The sequence below is a fragment of the Fusarium graminearum genome, chromosome 1 (genome assembly GCF_000240135.3).
Source record: "Fusarium graminearum PH-1 chromosome 1, whole genome shotgun sequence".
Lineage (NCBI taxonomy): Eukaryota > Fungi > Ascomycota > Sordariomycetes > Hypocreales > Nectriaceae > Fusarium > Fusarium graminearum.
In genome coordinates, this window is record NC_026474.1 from 9,058,657 (window position 1) to 9,079,253 (window position 20,597).

Here is a 20,597-nt window from a genome sequence, read left to right on the forward strand (position 1 = left end):
TGGTGATGCCAAAGCAAGACAGAAGATAGCAGCAATGCCCGTGCCGCTCAGGAACCTCTGCTTTACGGTCCTTGTTATCGTCAGAGCTCTTTTAAGCCCAAAAAGCTTGGAGGCGCAATGGTGGTGGCTGCCGTAATCTCAGGCCCCTGTCCAAGGATTTTTTTTTTCTTGCAAGTCTCCTACGCTGCCAGGATCGGGGGTTGGGCCCCTGGTTCATTTCCCTGGCTGTCATGTCATGGGTTCTCCGTGGCCCATTTGGCATCTCGCACCATCCCCAACCAAAAACACCCGCGGCTGGGTATGACGCAAGGCGACCACGATCGCGACGGTTTTGGAATGCGTTAGTGAGCGGAGAGCGCTATAACCCGCCCATATCAAGGCTTTTCTTGGTCACGCCTGGTCACGCCGGTAGAATTCTGTGGCGCAAGCCGACCATTGCCTTGCGCAGAGCCAAAGTTCTTTGGTGCTGCCAAGGCGTCTTTGAGTGCACTTGATTTGCTTGCACCCTAGTGTGCCTGCATATCCGACCCGCTCTTGCTCTCAGCTCCGTCCTCTTCGTCATCGCACCCGTTCATTAAACTCACTTTGTCCCCTCTTTCGAAGCCAATTGTTCTTCCTGCACTCTCTCACACTTGTCGCAACCGCTGCAAAGACTGTCGCTCACCATTTGATCTAGTTCATCGTTGACGGCAACTGGATTATCAATCAATCAGCACCTAACGAGCCTGATCTTGAGGGCAACGTGAACAACTTCGTTACTCCCGACCAAATTGTCCGCGAAACTCCTGCCGCCGCTATCCTTAATACCGTGATGCCTACGTCCACAACTGCAGCCATGGCCAGCGAACAACCTTTGGAGAACAAGCCCACTGAGTCTACGACTCTGGCCGATAAGGTAGCTGAAGGAAGGATTGCTGAAGACTAGACCACCAGTGCTGACTTTTGAACAGTCTACCCAAGAGGAAAAGCTGCCTCTCGAAACCCCCTCTGACATTCCCGGTGGTTTCCCCATCACCCCCGCGAACGAGCTCGACAAAGTTATTGGTATTAACCCTCTTCCTGCATCCGAGGGTGCAGGAAACCCCATCAAGCTTGAACCCGGCGAGAAAATCCCCGAGTCCATCACCGCTCAAAGCATCGATTCTCATGTGAAGCTGGACAAGGATTCTTATGAGAAGAGCGATGCTTACCCCGGTATTGAGACCGAGCTTCCTCCTGTTTCCTCTAACACTATTCCTGAGTCCAGCCTCCCCATCATTGGTGCGGATGTTCTCGCCTTCAACTCTGCTGCACCTACAGCCACTACCGCCGGTCTTGCTGCTGATGTTCCTCTGGAGTCCAATGGCGCTTTCGTTCCCGAGGTGGTGAGGGAGAGCCAGGAGAAGGCCAATGCTGTAACTGAGGCCAGCACAGACCCTACAGAGGTCAAGGAGAAGACTATGGTCGAGGAGGAGCTCAAGGGCACTGTTCCCGAGGCCCCCGCAACCTCAGTAGGCACCGCTGGTGTTGGTACCGAGAAGTCGGAGAACACTCCTGACACTAGCCTCGCCGCTTTGGCCGCCACTGCCGGAGGTGCTGTCATTGCCGCTGGTCTCGCTGCCAAGGAGACGGTAGAGGAGAAGGCTATCCCTGCCCTTAACAACGCTACGGACGCCATCGCCGATACCGCCAACAAAAACCTACCCGACTCAGTCAAGGAGCAGCTTCCTGTCACCGCTCAGGAGACTCTTGCTGCCAAGAACGAGGAGCAGATCCGAGAGGAAGTATCCCCCGAGGTTCCTACCGAGGTCAAGGAGTCCCTAATCGAGGCTGGAAAGGCTCCCGAAGCTGCTGCCAACACTTCTGCCGTCGAGGACAAGAAGGCGGTCGAGAGTGAGCTTCTGAAGGAAGTGAAGCCTGTCACTGGCATTTACGATTCTGTTGTTGAGCAGGAGCAGCCTAAGGGGCAGTCTAAGCAGGTCTCACCTGAAGTTCCCGTCGCGGTCAAGGATTCTATTGCCGAGGCTGGCAAGGCCCCCGAAGCTGCCGCCAACACTGAGGCTGTCGAGGAGAAGAAGCTGGTTGAAGCCGAGCTTCTTAAAGAGGTCAAGCCTGCAGCCACGATTGATGAGACTCCTCAGGTTGCCCCTGAGGTGCCCACCGAAGTAAAGGAGTCTATCGTCGAGGCTGGTGAGCGTCCTGAGGCTGCAGCTAGCACCGAAGCTGTCGAGAATAAGAAGGTGGTTGAAGCTCAGCTCCTCAAGGAGGCAGAGCCTGTTCCTGCTGTTGGAGAGTCGAAGCCTATCGTTGAGACCAAGGCCGACTCTGCTATCGAGCCTCAGGAAACCAAGACTCAAGATCCCACACCTGTTGTTCCTGCCGTTGTTCTTCCCACCGAGAGCAAGGCCGAGGAGCACAAGACAGAGGCTCCCGAGACCGAGACTACCGCGGTCGGCAATGGTAGCTCAACGGCCGGTAACGGCACCACAGCAACCGGCAACGGCGCTTCAACAACAGAAAATAAGCCCACTGATACTTCGCGCAACGGCAGCGCCTCTGCAGCAAGTGCCAAGGAGAAGAAGAAGAACCGACTGAGTTCGATCTTCAGCAAGATCAAGCACAAGCTGTCCGACAAATAGATGAGAAGACGAGGCAACTAAGCTAATGTCGCAATGATGAGTATCAGAAATGTCTCACGGGTTTTTGTTTTCTTGCGGTTGGTGTCTTCGTTTATCAATGATTCCCCTGGATCCATGAGCAAGAGGAGAGTGGTTGAGGTCACTGAGGGCGTGGATCTCCGTCATATACCTAATTCATATTCAATTTTTATGCGCACACTTTTGATTAAAGCCGGACTTCATGTATGGCAGATGCTGTTATCAAGTCGGAAGAAAAAACATAACATCTCTTCTATTTTATTTTTAGGATACATATTTGATGAAGCCATGATGATGATGTCTTTTGAAGAGCCATGCTGAAGCATTTTGATCATGTGATAGGCTCGCCTCCATAGCAATGACTAATTCCGCAAGCCTTATGTAAGCCAGATTGAGCACCTAGGTATCGAGCAGAAGCTGGTAACGCCATTCATTGCTCTGTACCGAGCCTGTCAACTCCGTCACGATTTGCCCCGCCAGTGACTCGCTCGATCCACCTGCATCTTCTTCCATCCATCAACGGGGTCCGTCCCAGCTGGACCCCTTCGTGAACTTCAACCCGATCCTTCCATCAAATTTCCCAGAGGGTTCCATATCCGCTTCTTCCTAATTATTCTGGGGTGTGCTCACTACCCACCTTCGTATATTGCTAGGCGATAACCCTTGGATCTGTCAGTCATCCCCGCCACCAGGACAAAGCGCGAGCAATCGAACGATTGGACCGGTCATTTATCTCATCGCGATTGAGACTTTTGGGAAGATAGCCTGCACGAAATATGAACCCCTCTACATCAAATGTGGGAAAGTCTGTCCCTGCGCCATCGAATTCCGCAGCTAGTCAAGCTGGTCCAGCGACCTCAAGCTTTGAATCATCCCGTCGGCCATCACAGACTGGTTTCTCATACTCACAATCGATGCCTCGAAAGGTTCAAGGCTCCCGCAAACAACATCGGGCTCAGCGCAGGCCTGGACTTGGCGACAGATCAAATACTGGCCCCGACGACGACGACGACGACGACGACGCCATGGATGAGCTAAGAGCTTTCAGGAATCCCAATAGCAGGCGCGGCCAAACCTCAATCACCCATCTACTCAATTACTCCATGCCACGCCCGGTCCAGGATCATCATTCGCATTCAAGATCTTATAGAAGAACTCCAACATGGGGACCTGGATCAGGATACCACGCAAGCGACAAGGCTCGATACGTCCATGCCAACTACCGCTTCATCCTTTCTCCAGAGGGTACATACAACAAACAAGCCACGGATGCCGACACCCACCTGGACTGGTCTCTTGTAATGCAGATTATTGCTTCAAGTGAATCGCAGGGTTCATCATGCCCAATTTGTCTTTCCGAACCAGTGGCGCCACGAATGGCGAAATGCGGCCATATTTTTTGCTTGCCCTGTCTTATCCGGTTCATGAATTCAGCATCAAGCGAGGATGAAGCAAAGGGTCGAGGCCCTAGATGGAAGAAGTGCCCTATTTGCGAGGACTCAATCTATATGCAAGACGTACGGCCTGTCAGGTTCTACGCAGGACAAGAAAGCCCATTTCCTCGACCTGGTGACGACGTTGTGCTACGATTGATGGCACGAAACGCAAGCTCTACGATGGCGCTTCCGCGAGAGAGTGGATCTGAAGCTCTGTATTCTGTAGGTGACATTCCTTGGCATTTTGCTGCGAATGTCTTGGACTACGCTCGCATGATGAAAGGTACCACCGACTACATGGCTGCCCAGTACGATGAGGAGATTGCCGCACTGGCTCAACAAGCAAAGGAAGACGAAACCCTTTTTGGACAGAACGATGAATGGTCCCAGAAAGCGATCCGGGCTATCACGGCCGCCAAGGAGAAACTTACAGAGCTTGAGGTTGTGGAAAGCTCAGCAACGTCGGCCAAGCTCTCTGCTGACGCCGACTTTTATTTTTACAGCTCTCCGCCGCATCTGTACCTCTCGCCACTGGATATCCGTATCCTCAAAACTAAGTATGGATCTTTTTCGGCATTTCCTTCTACGCTTCTCCCTCGTGTGGAGCACATCTCTACTGGTCATGTGGTAGACGATGCAATGCGCCGAAGGGCAAAGTACTTGGGACACCTCCCTCGTGGGTGCGTTGTCAATTTTCTGGAATGTGACTGGACAGATATTGTGCCAGAAGATACGCTGGCATCGTTTTCGGCTGATATCGAGCGGAGAAGGAGACGCAACCGAGACAAAGAGACGCAGGAGGAACGCGAGCGTCTCCAGGCCGAGCGCCTTGAAGCTGCAAACATGCGTAAGACCACAGGTTACCAGAGGCTTCCTGAACCGCCAGAGGAAAGCGCCCCTCGAATGGACCTCGAAGAGTTCCTACCGTTGAGAGGCCACTCTGGTACCACGCCTCCAGATCATCGGCCAGGGTTCGAGACATTGGCTGAGATGTCAACCAGCCCGTCTAACCAGAAGACTGTCTGGGGCACTAGAGTGGTTAACGGGTCACCAGAGATGGTACCTGCCCAACATTTAGATGTTCACGACGGGTGGCTCAGGGATGAGGACCTGTTTGACACGGCCGATATTGCGATGCAAATACAGGCCATAGAAGCGGCCGAGAGTAGCGTTCATCCGGATAGTGTTGGCGGAGCAGGGCCAAGTAGCAGTGGTGGCAATGGTGGTGGCGGAAAGAAGAAAAAGAAACAGAAAATCACGCTCATGAGTACCGGGGGCCGGAGAGGCAACTAGGTCTATCGTCCCTATTTTCAGTTTGAGGAGGTATGATTCTTTTTCGGTTCTCCACGGCGTGGCACACGGTTCGTATTACTAGTTTTTAAAGTAAAGAGACGGAGCAGGGTTATCAGCACCATAGAAGTTTCAAAGCAACGAAACTTTATGAATGAACAACTGGGGGTAAGCAGGAAAGAGAACGATGCTTGTTAACTGCTTGTACGATTAATTCTGATCGCCAGCCATCAACAAGCCTCATCCCAAGATGCTACGTACATACCATACCGCCTTGCCTTTGGCATTTCGGTTATGATAGTCACCGAAATGAACCTGGTTCAACGTGACGTACATACATATCAAAGCACATATATCGAGTCGGTGACTCAAGGAGCACATAGGTAGTTGGCAAAACCTCTTTGATGTGAAGAGATGCATATACAGAGTACGTTGTGTCATGAAATCTAACATCTTGCCCGAGGAACCGGAGGATTCCCTTAACCGTACATAGTACGTAATACTTGTGTATACATTGTACATAAGATCTGCTCTCAACGTCGATCGAAACTTCAAATGCGACATGAAACTCAACTTCAGAACGCTACAGCACTCGAGTGGGACCATGATTGATATTCGACCAACACAGCAGACTACAACCCAACATCGTCGTCATAGCTGCTGGGGTATTTCTCCACAGAAAGGTGACTAGACACGGGAATGCCGATGTTGGCTAATCGGGTCGTGAAGTGCCGTTGAACGATGTGCCCGCGGGGTCTAAGTTAAAGTCTGAGTCTGCACTCTGCAGGTTGTTTCATGATTTCGAATGTGTTACTCATTCGATCTGGAGTAGAGATATGAGCTTAACAGTAGTTTCATGATTACGGACTGCCCTATTAGAGTGGAAGTATTTCTGGTGATGCTGTGGGGCTTTCAATATTTCAATGAAGTACGGATACGGATATAACTATACCGAATGTCTCTAGTGACTGAAGCATGGGAGCGTGTACAAGTTGCAAGACTGTGCAACGACTGGTACTGTGGCATTCTCACCATAAGCCATTTGATGAGCCAGGCCAGGCCGTTGGCAGGCTGGTTAATGAACGGTCAAGGTTTGACGGGCCAGTCAGGAGGTGACGGTATTTGCTTTATCTACCTTCTGGAATAGCCACGCCGCTTCGATAGCGGGGTTCTTGTCGTTTACAGCCAAGACCTAGGATCTGGGCAGGTATGTTATGTAGTATGTGTTGGCGGCTATTCAAGTTAGGCCTATACACTTAATTGCATATTTCAAGTCAAGATTGACAATAGGCCCAGTATATTTGTCCTAGTAACACACATAGTACATAGCTAGAAACTTTGCCTATTGTTATTGTAGATCTTTCGAGACCCAGCGGACACTAGATCTGATATATGCGCCCCTATATCTGGCGGGGACTGAAATGAAATTGGGAGGGAGCCAACTTTCTCCCATGTCGGTGGATGTTAATGAGTTCATACAAGAAGAGCTGGTGCCAATAAATTAGCGGCCGATGAGTCAGTACTATGTACTCTGTACTCTGTATTGAAATAAGATTAAAGAACCTAGCTGACCCAACATCAGGTACAGGGTGGAAGAACCTCTGAGGACTCTGACTTTGAATTGAAGGAGAAAACAACCGAGGGAAGCGGTTAAAGAAAAACAGCCAAGAGAATGAAGAATACACGTGATGGTGCGCCGAGAAGGAGGTGGTCGGTAACCCCGCGTTGAACCGACATGGGACTTACGAATCATCCAAAACCTGAACAATAGGAAAAGCGCACGTTTTGGATACTGCTGTGGTGGTGAAGCTGCCACGGCTTGATAGCGGAAACGCTTGACAAGCTACTGGCTGAATGAACTGCTAATACCATATCCATCTGCACGGTCCGGCTTTGTCGTCATGCGACCAGGGTGTGGTGGACTGGGCATATCCTGGGCCGTTGGGGGGTGGAATGAACTGAACCGCTTGTTCGGCACAGACCTGATGAATGGTGATGCAGGATTAGAGACACTGGAACAAATCAAATTGATGTTGTTGCTGCATCATCTTCTGACGCTGACGAAAACTGAGGTACATCGGTTAGAGGTAGGCAGGCGGCAGCCCAGTGAGCAAGAGGTATGGTTGTTGATCGAGTTATAAATAAAACAGACAAGCCCAGCCAAGCCGTCCACGCCAGAACAAAGCGGCACTCGTCCTCGAATTTACTTTACACACAACACGTTATGTGTCGTTTCAGCCACTCGACTACGTTGAAATCCGATCTGACAGTCAACTACGGGAGCCTCACCACCTACAGACAGTAACCCTACCAGCCTAGCCTACCTTGGTAGCCGGGCAGTCTACCTCTAAACCAAAGACCTCCATCTTATTAGGTGCTCCGTACCGTAGTCTGCCCGTAGCGCCCACCTCAACAAATCAGTCGCCAAGAGAATGCCGTGGCGCTAACTGGTCTCGGCTGACGAACCTCCAACTCCACTGGAGAAGCGCTGAGCCGAGCCTCAAAGCCACTTGCGCACCCCAGACGGTCTGGAAAACTCTCTGTCCGGGAGGAAAGAAGGGTCCATACCTGTCCTCTGAGCTCCATCGAGGTTTCATTGTCTGTTTGATTTTTTGTCAATCTTCTGGATATCAACCAAGTGCAGAGAACCTATGTAATACAACTGTTCATCACAGATCGTCTCGGGAAGGGATCAGAGACAAGTCCCACAATCAAAGAGGCAAGTCAATCTTGCCTTGTCTTGCCTTTTGTTCAGTTTAGAGACACATAACATATTCACTGGTTTTCGCACTATTGACTTGCTCTGGAACCACTCCAGCCCCCCTGTCAATTACGCACTTACTTGGCCTTAACCCACCACACCCTTGTTCGGGCAGTCTTTCACTTTCTCTGGGGCGGCACAGGTCACTTAGGTTGCCATCTGCAGCACGTAGTGCAGTGGTCTCCTTTGGTGCTGTACTTACTGGCTTGAGTAGCTCTTGGCCAGGTGCCGAAAAGCGAGAGCCAAGCCACAGAATTCAACTTGACATTGGAGACGCCGAAGATCCGATCAAACAGAACCTTCATACGGATAAGCCAAGCAGAGACCAAGAAAAACAAAACTGCTAATGCACACACACACACACATGCATGCTGCTCATCATTCTACTGCTACCACGGGCAGTGTTATAACCCTGTCGAGCCCCCTTCACCCCCATTGCTAATCGCCCATCCAAAGTTCTGGTTTAATTTGACCACAAATCTTCCGATCTCTCTACTCACTGAAGCGAAAGTGGAATCCCCTTTTCCTTTTTCCCTTTTCTAAGAATACTCGATTTGGATTCATACAAAAGCCATCTCTTACACGCATCGCACTCTCTTTCGTATCAGAGAGAGATTGCGTGCAACCGTTGAGGCTTTGCTCTTGCGGGAGACGAAAACGGCATCGCGCTTACACGCTCACAACTTACCCCATTTGGCAATCAACCTTTGAGCAAGAGTCGATGTAGTTCAGGACTCGGCGAAGCCTCGAAACTTTGCTCATTCATTTTTATTTCTTTTTTTATAAAAAAAAAAGAAAACTAAAAACTAAAACTCTCTTAACACCCTTTAAATATCTCATTCCCGATCAACCCTTGCATGGTTCCATACTTGGAATCTGCTTACCACACCGAAACAATGAAGAGTTCTATTACCAGCTCTGGCTTCACCAAGCCTCGAAGAGAACCTAGAGACACAGGGTTCCCTGAGCCTCTTAACAACCGTCAGCATCCCGTCTCGAACAAGCATTATGAATTGCCTGCTAATACCTTCCAGTTCGCAACACAACTCTCCCACATCCTGATGCTGATCTTTCACCAAACGCATGCCTCACCCAAGAGGATATTGACCCCGATCGGGCTCTTATGCGAACCCGACGATCTTTCCTCAGGAAGAAACGACGAACTCTGAACCATGGCCGTATCACTCCTGCCTCAGAGGCACTCTACAGCGCCTATTCTCTCGTACAATCCGATATCGGTGACCACGATAGTCTCCAAACCACCAACCCATCACTTGTCAGTGTTCGCCCAACTACGCCCAGCATTCGAATCTCCAGAGACGAAACCGATAGTCTCGCATCAAGAACCACGAGGAGGGAAGATGAAGACACGCCACCGACTTCGCCTGACGTCCCGTCACATCGTTCTAAGAAAGGATTCTTGAGCAAATGGCGAAAAAACTAGGAGTGCTTTGGCTAAAAGTCTGGCCTCGCAACGGTGTGGTGTACACCTGGCTTCGACATGACCATGACTGCTGCAACGACGTACACGGCCGAATATTATGACCTGCAACGACTGCATTCGCAAAATGCATTTCTATCAAAAGAATCACTCTCTTTCTCCCCTTTCATTTGTGTGCTTGAATAGCGTGGCGTTTATGTTGAATTAAGGCTCGGATTTTAGGAGCGGGACGGAGTTTTGTCTGCAACAAGGGCAAAGGCTTGGATAGGTACAATAGTCCCTCTGGAAGGGCAGAGACAGCAATGTCACACATATACAGTAGTCGGTTCACCTTGTGGTGGCCGACACAGACACTCGTTAAGAATTAATAGTTTTACTGGTAGCTTCATCGCTATTATCAAAATGACCATTACCCCTTGGGCTCTCATTGTGCAAATAACTCTAATGTACTGTCTTGAGCCTGTCGCTATACTAGACGCACAGGTGTTCATTTCCGTATAAAATATCGAGATCATCATTCTGGCCCATTTCATCCACGTCTGCAAGAGAATAGTGCTGACCTTCTAGCTTCCACGGTAGCTCGTGTAGCTGTAAGGGCTCAGCAGGAGAGGTACATGATACGTCTGCCTCTCCTCCATACGGAAGGTAACCGTGACCTCGGGAAAAAAGGTGTTCTCCTCGCCAAAGTAAGCTCCGGTATCAAAACGCAGCGTCCAGCGTGATGAGCCCCGTCCCTTGCGGTCCTCGAGAATCTCAACAAGCGTTTGGAGAGGAGGCTCGCCAGCAGAATCCTCGGAGAGAAAGGGCAACCATGAAGTAACGCGGCCGTCCTCGTCCGTGATGGACTCGAAGGTGTTGGCCCTCGGCTGGGCGGCCGAGTGCGGATTGGCAGAAGGGGGGATAGGACCTTCAAGGCGGACACGGATGCCGCGCGCGGGTTTGCCGGCCTGAGTGTCAAGGACGTGACACGTAATGGGATCTTTGGTGGGTGAAACCATCGCGGGGGGTGGCACTTGGTGTGTGTGAAGTGGTTGGTTGTGGTGGTGATATAAGTACGGTATTTCGGTATTTGGTGAGGTTTGACGTCAATATGAGGGCGGTCTTTACTATAAGTTGAAGTTTGGTTTATGCGCCTGATGTGAGTGAGAGCGGATGCTGAGATAGAGTTAAGATTGGATCAACGATATCATAAAGTTCTTGATGTTGTTTGTGTCTTAGTTCCTGTCTGGGCACTAGCAAGTGAAGGAAGAAGGGGAGAGGGGTTTGAGTTGAAGTGAGGTGAAGTGAGGCAGTGAGAGAGCGGTTGCGGCGCACAGCCTACCTACCCTGCTTACAGCAGATAATCAGCAAGTTTTTGGCTTGGGGCTGCTGTCTCGTCTACTAGTAAGAAGGCCCAATCACAAAATAATGCAGCAAAAGATTTAGCTCCGTAGATAAGCGGCAATTATTAAATTTACTAGATAAAATGGTATTGAGATTAATGGGAAGCTATATATCTACGCGTAGTTCCGGACGCCTGACGCCGTTCCCCGCTGCTTCAGAGACTGTATCTCATGGACGGAGCCGACCCGACAAAGACTGAGGTTACTGAAGAAGGATTACCTAATACTATGATAGGGCTGACGAGTATTCAACTTTGGAGTCTTTATTATAAGCCTGAAGGCTATTGAAACCAGAGTTAATATCTTAACAGTCGAGGTGTCCTCGAGTCAACTCTTCGCGATTGTTGCGTAGGTTGGCGTGTGGCTAGTGGGCAGGCGACAATCATGTGGCGAGCAGCTGACAGAATTATATGGTCACGAAACACCCTGTCGAGGCCAGATGCCGCAGCACTATTATGTCAGGTCTTACCCCTCCATCTTGGAGCTTCGAGAAGTTACCCAAATCCTGATTCTGCTTCAGACAAGCTTCCTTCCTCATAGTAAGTGACCAGCTTCGTGTTATTCGTCTTCTATTTACCTAACTCAGAAGTTAGAATCCATCTGTACCCTCATCGCTGCCCTTTCTCCTCCACCGCCAAAATGTCCACCGCCCTCATCTCCACCGAGGACGCTCTCGAGCCCTCTCTCCAGTCACTCCTTGACCAGCGTAGCCTCCGCTGGATCTTTGTCGGTGGAAAGGGTGGTGTCGGAAAGACCACCACTTCTTGCTCCCTCGCCATTCAGCTCGCAAAGGTCCGCCGATCTGTGCTTCTCATCTCGACCGATCCTGCCCACAACCTGTCAGATGCCTTTTCCCAGAAATTTGGCAAGGAGGCCCGCCTCGTCAATGGGTTCGACAACTTGAGCGCCATGGAAATCGACCCCAACGGCAGTATACAGGACATGCTGGCTGGCCAGGGTGAGGCTGATGACGTTAACGCTGCTGCTGGTGGTCCTCTTGGAGGCATGATGCAGGACCTTGCTTTTGCGGTACGTCAACTCGGATTCCTTACATCGTCGCGCATACTAATTCTCATTAGATCCCCGGTATCGACGAGGCTATGTCATTTGCCGAAGTTCTCAAGCAGGTCAAGTCTCTTTCCTACGAGACCATTGTCTTCGACACCGCGCCCACAGGCCACACCCTGCGCTTTCTCCAGTTCCCCACCGTTCTCGAGAAGGCTCTCGCCAAGGTTTCACAGCTGTCATCTCAGTACGGTCCTCTACTGAACGGTTTCCTTGGTTCCGGCGGCCAGCTCCCCAATGGCCAGAACCTCAACGACATGATTGCCAAGCTCGAGTCTCTGCGCGAGACTATTAGCGAGGTCAATACCCAGTTCCAGGATGCCGAGCTCACCACCTTTGTTTGCGTCTGTATCGCAGAGTTCCTCAGTCTCTACGAGACTGAGCGCATGATCCAGGAGCTTGCCGGATATGGCATCGATACTCACTCTATCGTCGTTAACCAACTGCTCTTCCCCAAGAAGGCCAGCGACTGCGACCAATGCAACGCTCGTCGCAAGATGCAGCGCAAGTATCTCGACCAGTATGAGGAGCTTTACGCCGAAGATTTCAACGTCGTCAAGATGCCTCTTCTTGTTGAAGAGGTCCGAGGAAAGGAGAAGCTTGAGAAGTTCAGTGAAATGCTTGTTGCTCCTTATGTTCCTCCCGAGTAGGCAAATGGGAGTATTATGTGGATTACGCGAAAAGATAGAGATAGAAACGAGTCTGTAATAATATGATTAAAAAGAACCAAAGGCCAAGTAGTGCAGTGCATATAGAAGAGAAGCCCAGTGGCGTGCAGGAGTTGCTACGGCTTGAGGAATTTTATGAGAAATATACGCTTTGGCATGGATTAAGTCACAAACAAATACACGGGGTTGTTGCCAGATTGCTTGTTTATTGTTTATTGTTTGACTTTGACTGATTCAAAGTTTGATGGAGCTGTAATGCATCGTCTCCTAGACCCCAGCTGTACGTAGCCATGAAAAACTGTCATGAAAGAAAAAGAAACCCCCCCAAACCCTTGCTCCCCAACGCCAGTCCGTTCAATCTGCCGGTAAGCAATGCTGATTAAAGAAGCAAATCGTGGCCTACATCCCGATCCAAAGCATGCCATGACAGCCCTACACGAGGTTGCAGGACACCTAGATATCTATGTATATGTGGTGTAGGTTGCCCACGCCGGCCGATATGATAGTAAAAATAGACCAAAACAATCGCTAGCAGGAATAAAGTCGAGTCATGCATGCCGGTCGAGCCATGGCCTAGAGCTCTCGGTAATCGCTTGGCCGTACTCTTCGCTGCTTATTCTGGTGTCGGTGGGGGTTGACAGGCTTGCGGAAGTACGCATCCTCATCAGGGCCAACACCTTGTCCAAAGTTGCCATTCTGGAAGCCATTCATGCCGCCGTTCATGTTGCCCATGTTGCCCATGTTGCCGTTCATACCGTTCATACCCATATCCCAGCCGTTCATTCCGCCGAACCCACCATTCATGCCAGGAAACCCGGGCATGCCCATCATGCCAGGCATTCCCATCATGTTCATGTTCGGCATTCCCATGTTCATGTTACCCATGTTCGGCATACCCATCATGTTGGGCATCATGGGCATTCCATTGAACATCATGTTGTTCATGCCCATGTTCATACCCATGCCGTTCATGCCCATGCCGTTCATCATGTTTTGTTGATTTTGCTGATTTTGCATGGCTTTAGGGCCCTTGGGAATTCGAGGATTGTCTAGAATATCATCCGCTGGCCGTTTCTTTGAATTGTCATCTGATGTCTTGGCACCATCTACTTGTTTGTTCGCATCGTGCGGGACAGATACAAGGCCTTTGGGGCCTGTGGGAGGGGTTTTGATAGTTGCAGACTGAGATGTTGGCGAGTTCGACTTTTCCTTGGCTGAAGCCATAGTTTTATCATGCGATTCATTCTCAACCTTCTGCTCCGTGCTGGCAATATCCTCGTTTTGGGGCTTATCCTGGCTTTCACCATCTGCTTTGGCACCTTCCGAAGCTTTAGGTGATGGGGGAGGAGGGCTTTTGGCTATTTCCTTCTCCTTCAGGTACTCTTGAATCTTCTTCGAGGCCTCCTCATCGGGTTGGAGATCATCAATCAATACACCTTCTGACTGGCATGCAGGGCAGACGAAGTCGCTTTCGATGAGAGCATTGGTTATGCAATCATTACAAAAGGTCTTCTGACAGCAAGGAGTCTTCATTGGCTCTATGAACATCTTCTTGTCGATCGAACACTCCAAGCCTTGTTCCTGAATTTCCTTGTCCCCAGCCGGCGCATTAGTTGTGGCTGAAGACTTAGCCTTGGCCTGGAACTGTTCCCACGATGCCTTGTCAGGCTCAGCAATAACAAAATCTCCTTCAGCATTGACCATGATACCCGAAGGACGCTTTGTCTCGTCGCCATCAGTTTGTGCAAGGACAACAGACTTGTCGACCTTTTGCAAGAATGAACGAGGAATACCTGTTGTTCGTTTGACACGCGGACGGTTATCAAATTCAGGATCGTCGTTGGTCGGGCATAACTGAATCCAATGGCCCTTGTTGCCACATCGATAGCAGATGTATCCGTTGGGTGGGTCATGATCAGGAACATTTGCAGGCCTCTTTGCTCCAGCTTTGAAGACCGGCGTTTGGCTGTTGCAGTGTTAGCTGTGAGCGAGGCACCCTGGGCATTGATGGAAACTCACTGAGACATCTCCTCCTGTTGGGCGGACCACTGCTCGGTTTGGGCTGCAAACATAGCCGCCATTTTCTCTTCTTCCGTCATGGCATTGTTCATTTGGCTGATTGCATCGGAGCTTGGTTTGGAAACTGATGCCTTGGCCGTTTGCTCTTTGCGTCCGGCATTCTTGGCTGTCACAGGCATTTTACCAGATACATAGCGAGCGGCGCGCCCTGCGCCAGGCTTGAGTGCAGGCTGACGTCTGGCGATGACGGTCGTGGACCTGGGAATGATAGTCGTATCGTCGTCATATTCTGGGGACATGTTAGTGTTTCTTATATACAGAAATCATTGTGTAAACTCACCTTCGCTGTTATCGTCGGTGTAGATATGCAGGTCAAAGTCGGTACCGTCTCCGAGACCACTCTTGGTGATGATCTCACGCTTCAGTTCAAAGACTGAGATACCGGTACCATCAAACTCGACTCTAGTAGGCTCCCTTTGGGATTTGAACTTGAAAAAGACTGAGGACGTCATTTTGGTCGAAATGTGCTAGGATGTTTCCTACAGGAACGAGAAAAGCACAGCACAGAAAACAACAGAAGTTGGTTGAGATTCAAATATCGTAAGTCGGCAAAAGTCCAGATGTTAGGTCGGTTGAGTCGCACAAAGCACTATGTAAGTATTGATTGATTGATTGTTCTTGCGTTTGCAAAACAAGGCAGCGTTTGTTTTCTTTCTTCGTTCTCTTTCTTGCACTGCCGTGCCTCTTTCAACTGTCAAGGTGAATGGAAATAATCAATTTTGATTGTACTTTGAGGGAACAATAGTGGCAATAGGGTCAAAAAAGAAATGGGTGCAATGAATAAGGAGTACAGCTGGCAAAAACAAGCCAGAAGAGAAACAACCCTCAAGCTCCACCTCACTTTCCAGACACCACGCTCGTTAAACCACTGAACCAGCAACCTTTATGTTAGCCAGACGTCCCAGCGATTATGCCCTGACAAGAGCACACCAGCGACACGTTATTCGGAACAATCTTGAGCGACGGACGGGTCGGGGGTCGCGTGAGAGTAATGAGATCGAGTTAATCGGAGGTCGTCAGTCACGCGAGTTACGGGCTTAGGCGCCTAAGGAAAACAGAGAAGTAGAAAAAAGGGCGCGGCGGAGCGACTTGATGCCGCAGGTCGAGTTATTGATGGCGAGGGAGAATGTTGACAATAGTGGAATGGTGACAGATGATGGAGAGAGTGGGGAGAGTAAGAGTCTTCCAACAACAGGGCGATGGAGAGGAGAGAGGCGGCGGACCTGCCCCTTGGGGGTGACTAATCGACAAGTCGATGGTGTAACGCATATAAGTTAGTCCGGATGACTCAGCACCCCGCTCAAAGTAATGCCTGTGACATGTGAGGGGCTACTGTTGTTCAACGAAATATACGTCTTTCTGCTGCACGCAACAAGTTCGAACTAAAGTCCTTGTTCTAAGTAACCAATCATCACTGTACAATTACACGGCCGAATAGTTTGCCATTGGTTACCGAAAGTAACCGGATCCTGAAGGTTGCCAGAGTTCCATGCTGCACTGTACATATCATTGTCGAGGCTGCCCCGCCAATAGGTGAGAACGGAGCCGTTATATTGCTGCCCGCCCGATAGAGCAGGTCCGAGATAGCCTGGTGTAATGCCCCGCACCTTCCACCTCAATAGGGCAGCTGTCTGTTGCGCTCAAGTGGTAACTGCGTTCCCCAAAAGGCCCTTTTTATCATTACGAGTACCCATCTCACAAAGTTTTTCCAAAAAACTCAACCTCACTTCTCGCACATATCTCACAGACTCTATACGTGTCCACCAAGCAAAGAAAATGGCTCCCCAGCTTGACGGTTTCTTCAAGCAAGTCGACAGCTCCGCCGACCACTTCATTGAGCGTCTGCGCAAAGCTGTCGCCATTCCCTCCATTTCTGCCGAGGATGCCCGCCGACCTGATGTCGTCCGCATGGGAGAGTGGCTCGGCGACGAGCTCAAGGCTCTCGGAGCTTCTGTAGAGCTTCGACCCCTCGGAAAGCAGCCCCACAAGGAGCACCTCGACCTTCCTCCCGTTGTCCTTGCACGATATGGAAACGATAAGAACAAGCGCACTATCCTCGTCTATGGCCATTACGATGTTCAGCCTGCCGAGAAGAGCGACGGTTGGGCCACCGAGCCCTTTGACCTTACCGTTGACGACAAGGGCCGCATGTTTGGACGTGGATCTACAGACGACAAGGGCCCCGTCTTGGGCTGGTTGAATGCTATTGAGGCTCATCAGAAGGCTGGTGTCGACTTCCCCGTTAACCTGCTCATGTGCTTTGAGGGTATGGAGGAATATGGCTCTGAAGGCCTCGACGACCTGATCAAGGAGGAGGCCAAGAAGTACTTTGCCGATGCTGAGGCTGTTTGCATTTCGGATAATTACTGGCTTGGTACCGAGAAGCCCTGCTTGACCTACGGTCTTCGCGGTTGCAACTACTACTCAGTTGAGATTTCTGGTCCCGGTGCCGACCTTCACAGTGGTGTCTTTGGTGGCACTGCCCAGGAGCCCATGACCGATCTCGTTAGGGTCCTCGGATCGCTTGTCAACACTGGCGGCGAGATTCAGATCCCCGGCATCAAGGAGCAGGTTGCCCCAATCACCGTTGATGAGGAAGGTCTTTACGATGGTATTTCTTTCACCATGGATAACATCCATGAGTCTTTGGGCAGCAAGACAACCATCTTTGATGATAAGAAGCGCACCCTTATGGGCCGTTGGCGATACCCTTCGCTGTCCATCCATGGCGTGGAAGGTGCTTTCTCTGCTCCTGGAGCAAAGACTGTCATTCCCGCCAAGGTGATTGGAAAGTTTTCTATCCGAACCGTTCCCGACATGGACATCGATAAGACCAACGAGGCTGTGTACAAGTACGTTGAGGATCAATTTGCCAAGCTCGGCAGCAAGAACACTCTGAAGGTCTATGCTCAACACACCGGTAAGTGGTGGGTTGCTTCGCCAAAGCACTGGAATTTCTCAGCCGCTGCCAAGGCTGTCGAGCGTGTATGGGGTGTTGAGCCCGATTACACTCGTGAGGGCGGAAGGTAAGTTAAATGAGCTGCGCTTGCTGTTGCCACCACTAACTCAACTACTAGTATCCCTGTTACCCTGACGTTCGAGGAGGCCACAGGCAAGAACGTGCTGCTGCTACCCATGGGCAGCTCTACAGATGGTGCTCATTCTATCAATGAGAAGCTTGATAAGCGTAACTACATCGAGGGTATTAAATTGTTGGGAGCCTACTTGCACTATGTTGCTGAGGAGCCTCAAACTTAGGAGCTATCATGAAATTATACCTTTAATGTACCATATGAAGAATGCGAACTGGGACTATAAATACCCTTAAACAAAAACAAGACTATCTCACACATTTCCGTTATCCTCAACCGTGTTGTATAGTACCTATAGGTAGGTATTCAATTTGTGCAGCCATTTCGCTTTGTATTTTTATTGACCAGCTTATGGTGCTCAACCTGCTAAGCTAAATCGATCTTGAGATGGACTACATGTTGGGTGGCTGGACCCCTCTTTTTTTCGCCCTCTTCTGGTGGCCTGCCCTGTCTACTGTCGTTTCCCCGCGCCAGCTGCCGTCGGGTTGATACTTGATAGGATGGCAGGGGGGAGACCTGAGTGTTGTTTTTGGTCCTCCTAGTCTATGTAGAGGTTTCTCCTTCATCACTGGTCGTGGGTCCGGTGATCGCTGTCCGGCTGAGTCGGTCAGAGTGACCGAATGATCAGATCTATTGGTATTAATTTCTCATCATCCCAGGTGCTGCATAGAAACGCCAGATCACTCTTTCACTGACTAAAGCCGTCTTCATTCTCAACCCAACCACCCAGTCTTGAGCTACCTTGAACAAAAGACAGACGTAAACAGCACCAGTTTTCATCTGCAAGGACTTTAGCGACTGTACGCCACTTGTGGAGTTTCTGGCGCTTTCAGTGAAACGTCTCCCCCACACCTTATCGGACCCTAGCCTTTCCATATAGAAAGTTCTAAAACATCCTCTTAGGGAAGCGGTTCTACTTCTTTCAAAAGACCATAAACTTGAGAATCCTGTTGGAGCGTCAATATCACAACCGCCGAGATGGTTCGCGAGAGTGGCATCTCGGCCACAAAACCTATTTTCCCCAATTTCTTACTACCCAGTATCAAGCTTCCCTTCTCCCGTCGCCACTCGGCATCCTCGAGCTCAGCAGAATCTGCTGCATCGTCAGCGGTGACAACGCCAGCAAGTTCACCCCCGAACGATGGTCATTTAGCAAAGGCCGGTCGCAACCGACTATCTCGTACCTCGCCGAACACGTTACGTTGCTCAACATGCTCCGCAGACATCGCCTTTGCCTCCCAGGTCATCTCGAAGGGCTTCACCGGCCGATACGGTCGAGCGTTTCTTGTCGCGCCACCCGCTCTCCCTGCCCCTCAGACTCTGAGTAACATACGGATTGGCAAGAGTGAGAACCGACAACTTGTGACAGGTTGGCATGTTGTTGCAGATATCAATTGTGGGGCATGCTCGAGTAAACTTGGTTGGAAGTACGTGGATGCCAAGGAACAAGGCCAGAAGTACAAAGTCGGCAAGTTTATACTGGAAATGGAGCGAGTCGTCACATATAGAAGCTGGGAAGACGCCATCGATGAACATGAAGAGGAGCCTCCCGCGACATCCAAGAAGAGTAGCGATAACGAGGTTGAGTTTGATTCGGACAATGATGATGAATGTGAGGATATTTTTGCGGGGACTTGGGACCCTGAAGTTGTCGAAGGGAGGCGAAGGAGAATGATGGCACGTCGAAGTCAAGCCGAGAGTGACGAGTAGTCATCGTTGCTGCGGTATTGTCTCGAAATGATGAACTGGACTTGAGTTATGCATTGGAATGGCGTCAAGGGATGCATATTGGATACGACACGGGACAGGGCAGATACCCAAGTGAAGGCTGGGTGCAAGAGCAACAGTGCCAGTCAATAGATTGATTTGCCCCATAGCATTTAGAAATTGTTATGAATTAGACCCATGTCTCGCTCTATTGCGAAAAACGACGCTGCTGTCTTGTGTAGTTTACGTCCAGGTATTCTAGAACTGGCACATGGTCCATGTGACAAATGAAGTTGCTATTGTAACTCCGGGGCAACCTACATGTGCGAGCGTATTTTGTGAGATTTGATTTTGTGTTGTGATGGGATACAAGCCATCTCCATGGGTTATCGTCTTTTAAGGCGGGCACGATTATGGTTTGATGAAGGAGTAGCTCACAAATTTGTATTTTCAGACGGTCATGAGACCGATATATGCGCAGTCGGAAGGTCATCTGACAGAGTGTAACAATTCGATATGGTCCATGTCTCCCACGACAGAGGCATTCATTCTAACACCAAGATGTCCTCGCTTATGGTCCACAATTGATTAGCTTGACGAAGCTGTCAAAAGTAGAGCAACGTTGATATCAGTATCATGGTGTAATATCTAGTTGTATTGACCGAAAGCTTAAGCCATGATGAATCGAGACGAAGACTTGAGAGGGGGGATGTGCAGGAAGGGTGGGGTTTGTGGTGGGGGATCAAAACAATAGAAATTGAAGTATCCGTCCGTATACATGTTTGGGATAGAGGAATGTCAATTCTTAAGGGGACGAACTGGATACAGGTGTCAGATTACTACAAGGTGATACTCCCCCATGCCTACCTGTACGGCCCATCCCATCGGAGACACTACTGATCTACTGGGAATATGCCCTCCATGATGGGGTTCAACGAGGTTCGTGTATTAGGTAGGTTGTGAGCTCGCCGGGCCGTGTAAGTTGACGGCAACGCGTGGGGCAGATCCCCCGGGAGTGGAGCACCCCTTGCGGCGAGATA

At 50.1% G+C, this 20,597-nt stretch overlaps 8 protein-coding genes across 8 annotated transcripts; 6 read left to right on the plus strand and 2 right to left on the minus strand.

Moving 5' to 3' along the window:
* Positions 1-835: 835 nt before the first annotated feature.
* Positions 836-2,833, plus strand: FGSG_09887 (uncharacterized protein; the record flags this gene model as incomplete). The annotated part of the gene is made up of 2 exons (XM_011320491.1): positions 836-895; positions 951-2,833. 2 exons carry the CDS (start codon positions 836-838, stop codon positions 2,616-2,618), a joined length of 1,728 nt encoding a protein of 575 aa, XP_011318793.1. The 3' UTR covers positions 2,619-2,833.
* Positions 2,834-3,153: 320 nt separating this feature from the next.
* Positions 3,154-5,692, plus strand: FGSG_09888 (uncharacterized protein). Its single transcript, XM_011320492.1, has one exon. It carries the CDS (start codon positions 3,413-3,415, stop codon positions 5,363-5,365), a length of 1,953 nt encoding a protein of 650 aa, XP_011318794.1. The 5' UTR covers positions 3,154-3,412; the 3' UTR covers positions 5,366-5,692.
* A 3,327-nt stretch (positions 5,693-9,019) lies between these two features.
* On the plus strand, positions 9,020-9,567 carry FGSG_09889 (uncharacterized protein; the record flags this gene model as incomplete). The annotated part of the gene is made up of 2 exons (XM_011320493.1): positions 9,020-9,104; positions 9,158-9,567. 2 exons carry the CDS (start codon positions 9,020-9,022, stop codon positions 9,565-9,567), a joined length of 495 nt encoding a protein of 164 aa, XP_011318795.1.
* Positions 9,568-9,957: 390 nt separating this feature from the next.
* Positions 9,958-10,776, minus strand: FGSG_09890 (uncharacterized protein). The gene has a single exon (XM_011320494.1). The coding sequence runs from the start codon at positions 10,560-10,562 to the stop codon at positions 10,128-10,130; it is 435 nt and encodes a 144-aa protein (XP_011318796.1). The 5' UTR covers positions 10,563-10,776; the 3' UTR covers positions 9,958-10,127.
* Positions 10,777-11,433: 657 nt separating this feature from the next.
* FGSG_09891 (arsenical pump-driving ATPase) lies at positions 11,434-12,661 on the plus strand (the record flags this gene model as incomplete). Its single annotated transcript, XM_011320495.1, has 2 exons — positions 11,434-11,975; positions 12,026-12,661. The coding sequence occupies exons 1-2, from the start codon at positions 11,586-11,588 to the stop codon at positions 12,659-12,661; spliced, it is 1,026 nt and encodes a 341-aa protein (XP_011318797.1). The 5' UTR covers positions 11,434-11,585.
* Positions 12,662-13,252: 591 nt separating this feature from the next.
* Positions 13,253-15,210, minus strand: FGSG_09892 (uncharacterized protein; the record flags this gene model as incomplete). The annotated part of the gene is made up of 3 exons (XM_011320496.1): positions 13,253-14,645; positions 14,699-14,987; positions 15,039-15,210. 3 exons carry the CDS (start codon positions 15,208-15,210, stop codon positions 13,253-13,255), a joined length of 1,854 nt encoding a protein of 617 aa, XP_011318798.1.
* Positions 15,211-16,404: 1,194 nt separating this feature from the next.
* Positions 16,405-18,093, plus strand: FGSG_09893 (uncharacterized protein). The gene is made up of 2 exons (XM_011320497.1): positions 16,405-17,784; positions 17,836-18,093. Exons 1-2 carry the CDS (start codon positions 16,535-16,537, stop codon positions 18,014-18,016), a joined length of 1,431 nt encoding a protein of 476 aa, XP_011318799.1. The 5' UTR covers positions 16,405-16,534; the 3' UTR covers positions 18,017-18,093.
* Positions 18,094-18,481: 388 nt separating this feature from the next.
* On the plus strand, positions 18,482-19,767 carry FGSG_09894 (uncharacterized protein). The gene has a single exon (XM_011320498.1). The coding sequence runs from the start codon at positions 18,829-18,831 to the stop codon at positions 19,558-19,560; it is 732 nt and encodes a 243-aa protein (XP_011318800.1). The 5' UTR covers positions 18,482-18,828; the 3' UTR covers positions 19,561-19,767.
* Positions 19,768-20,597: the final 830 nt, after the last annotated feature.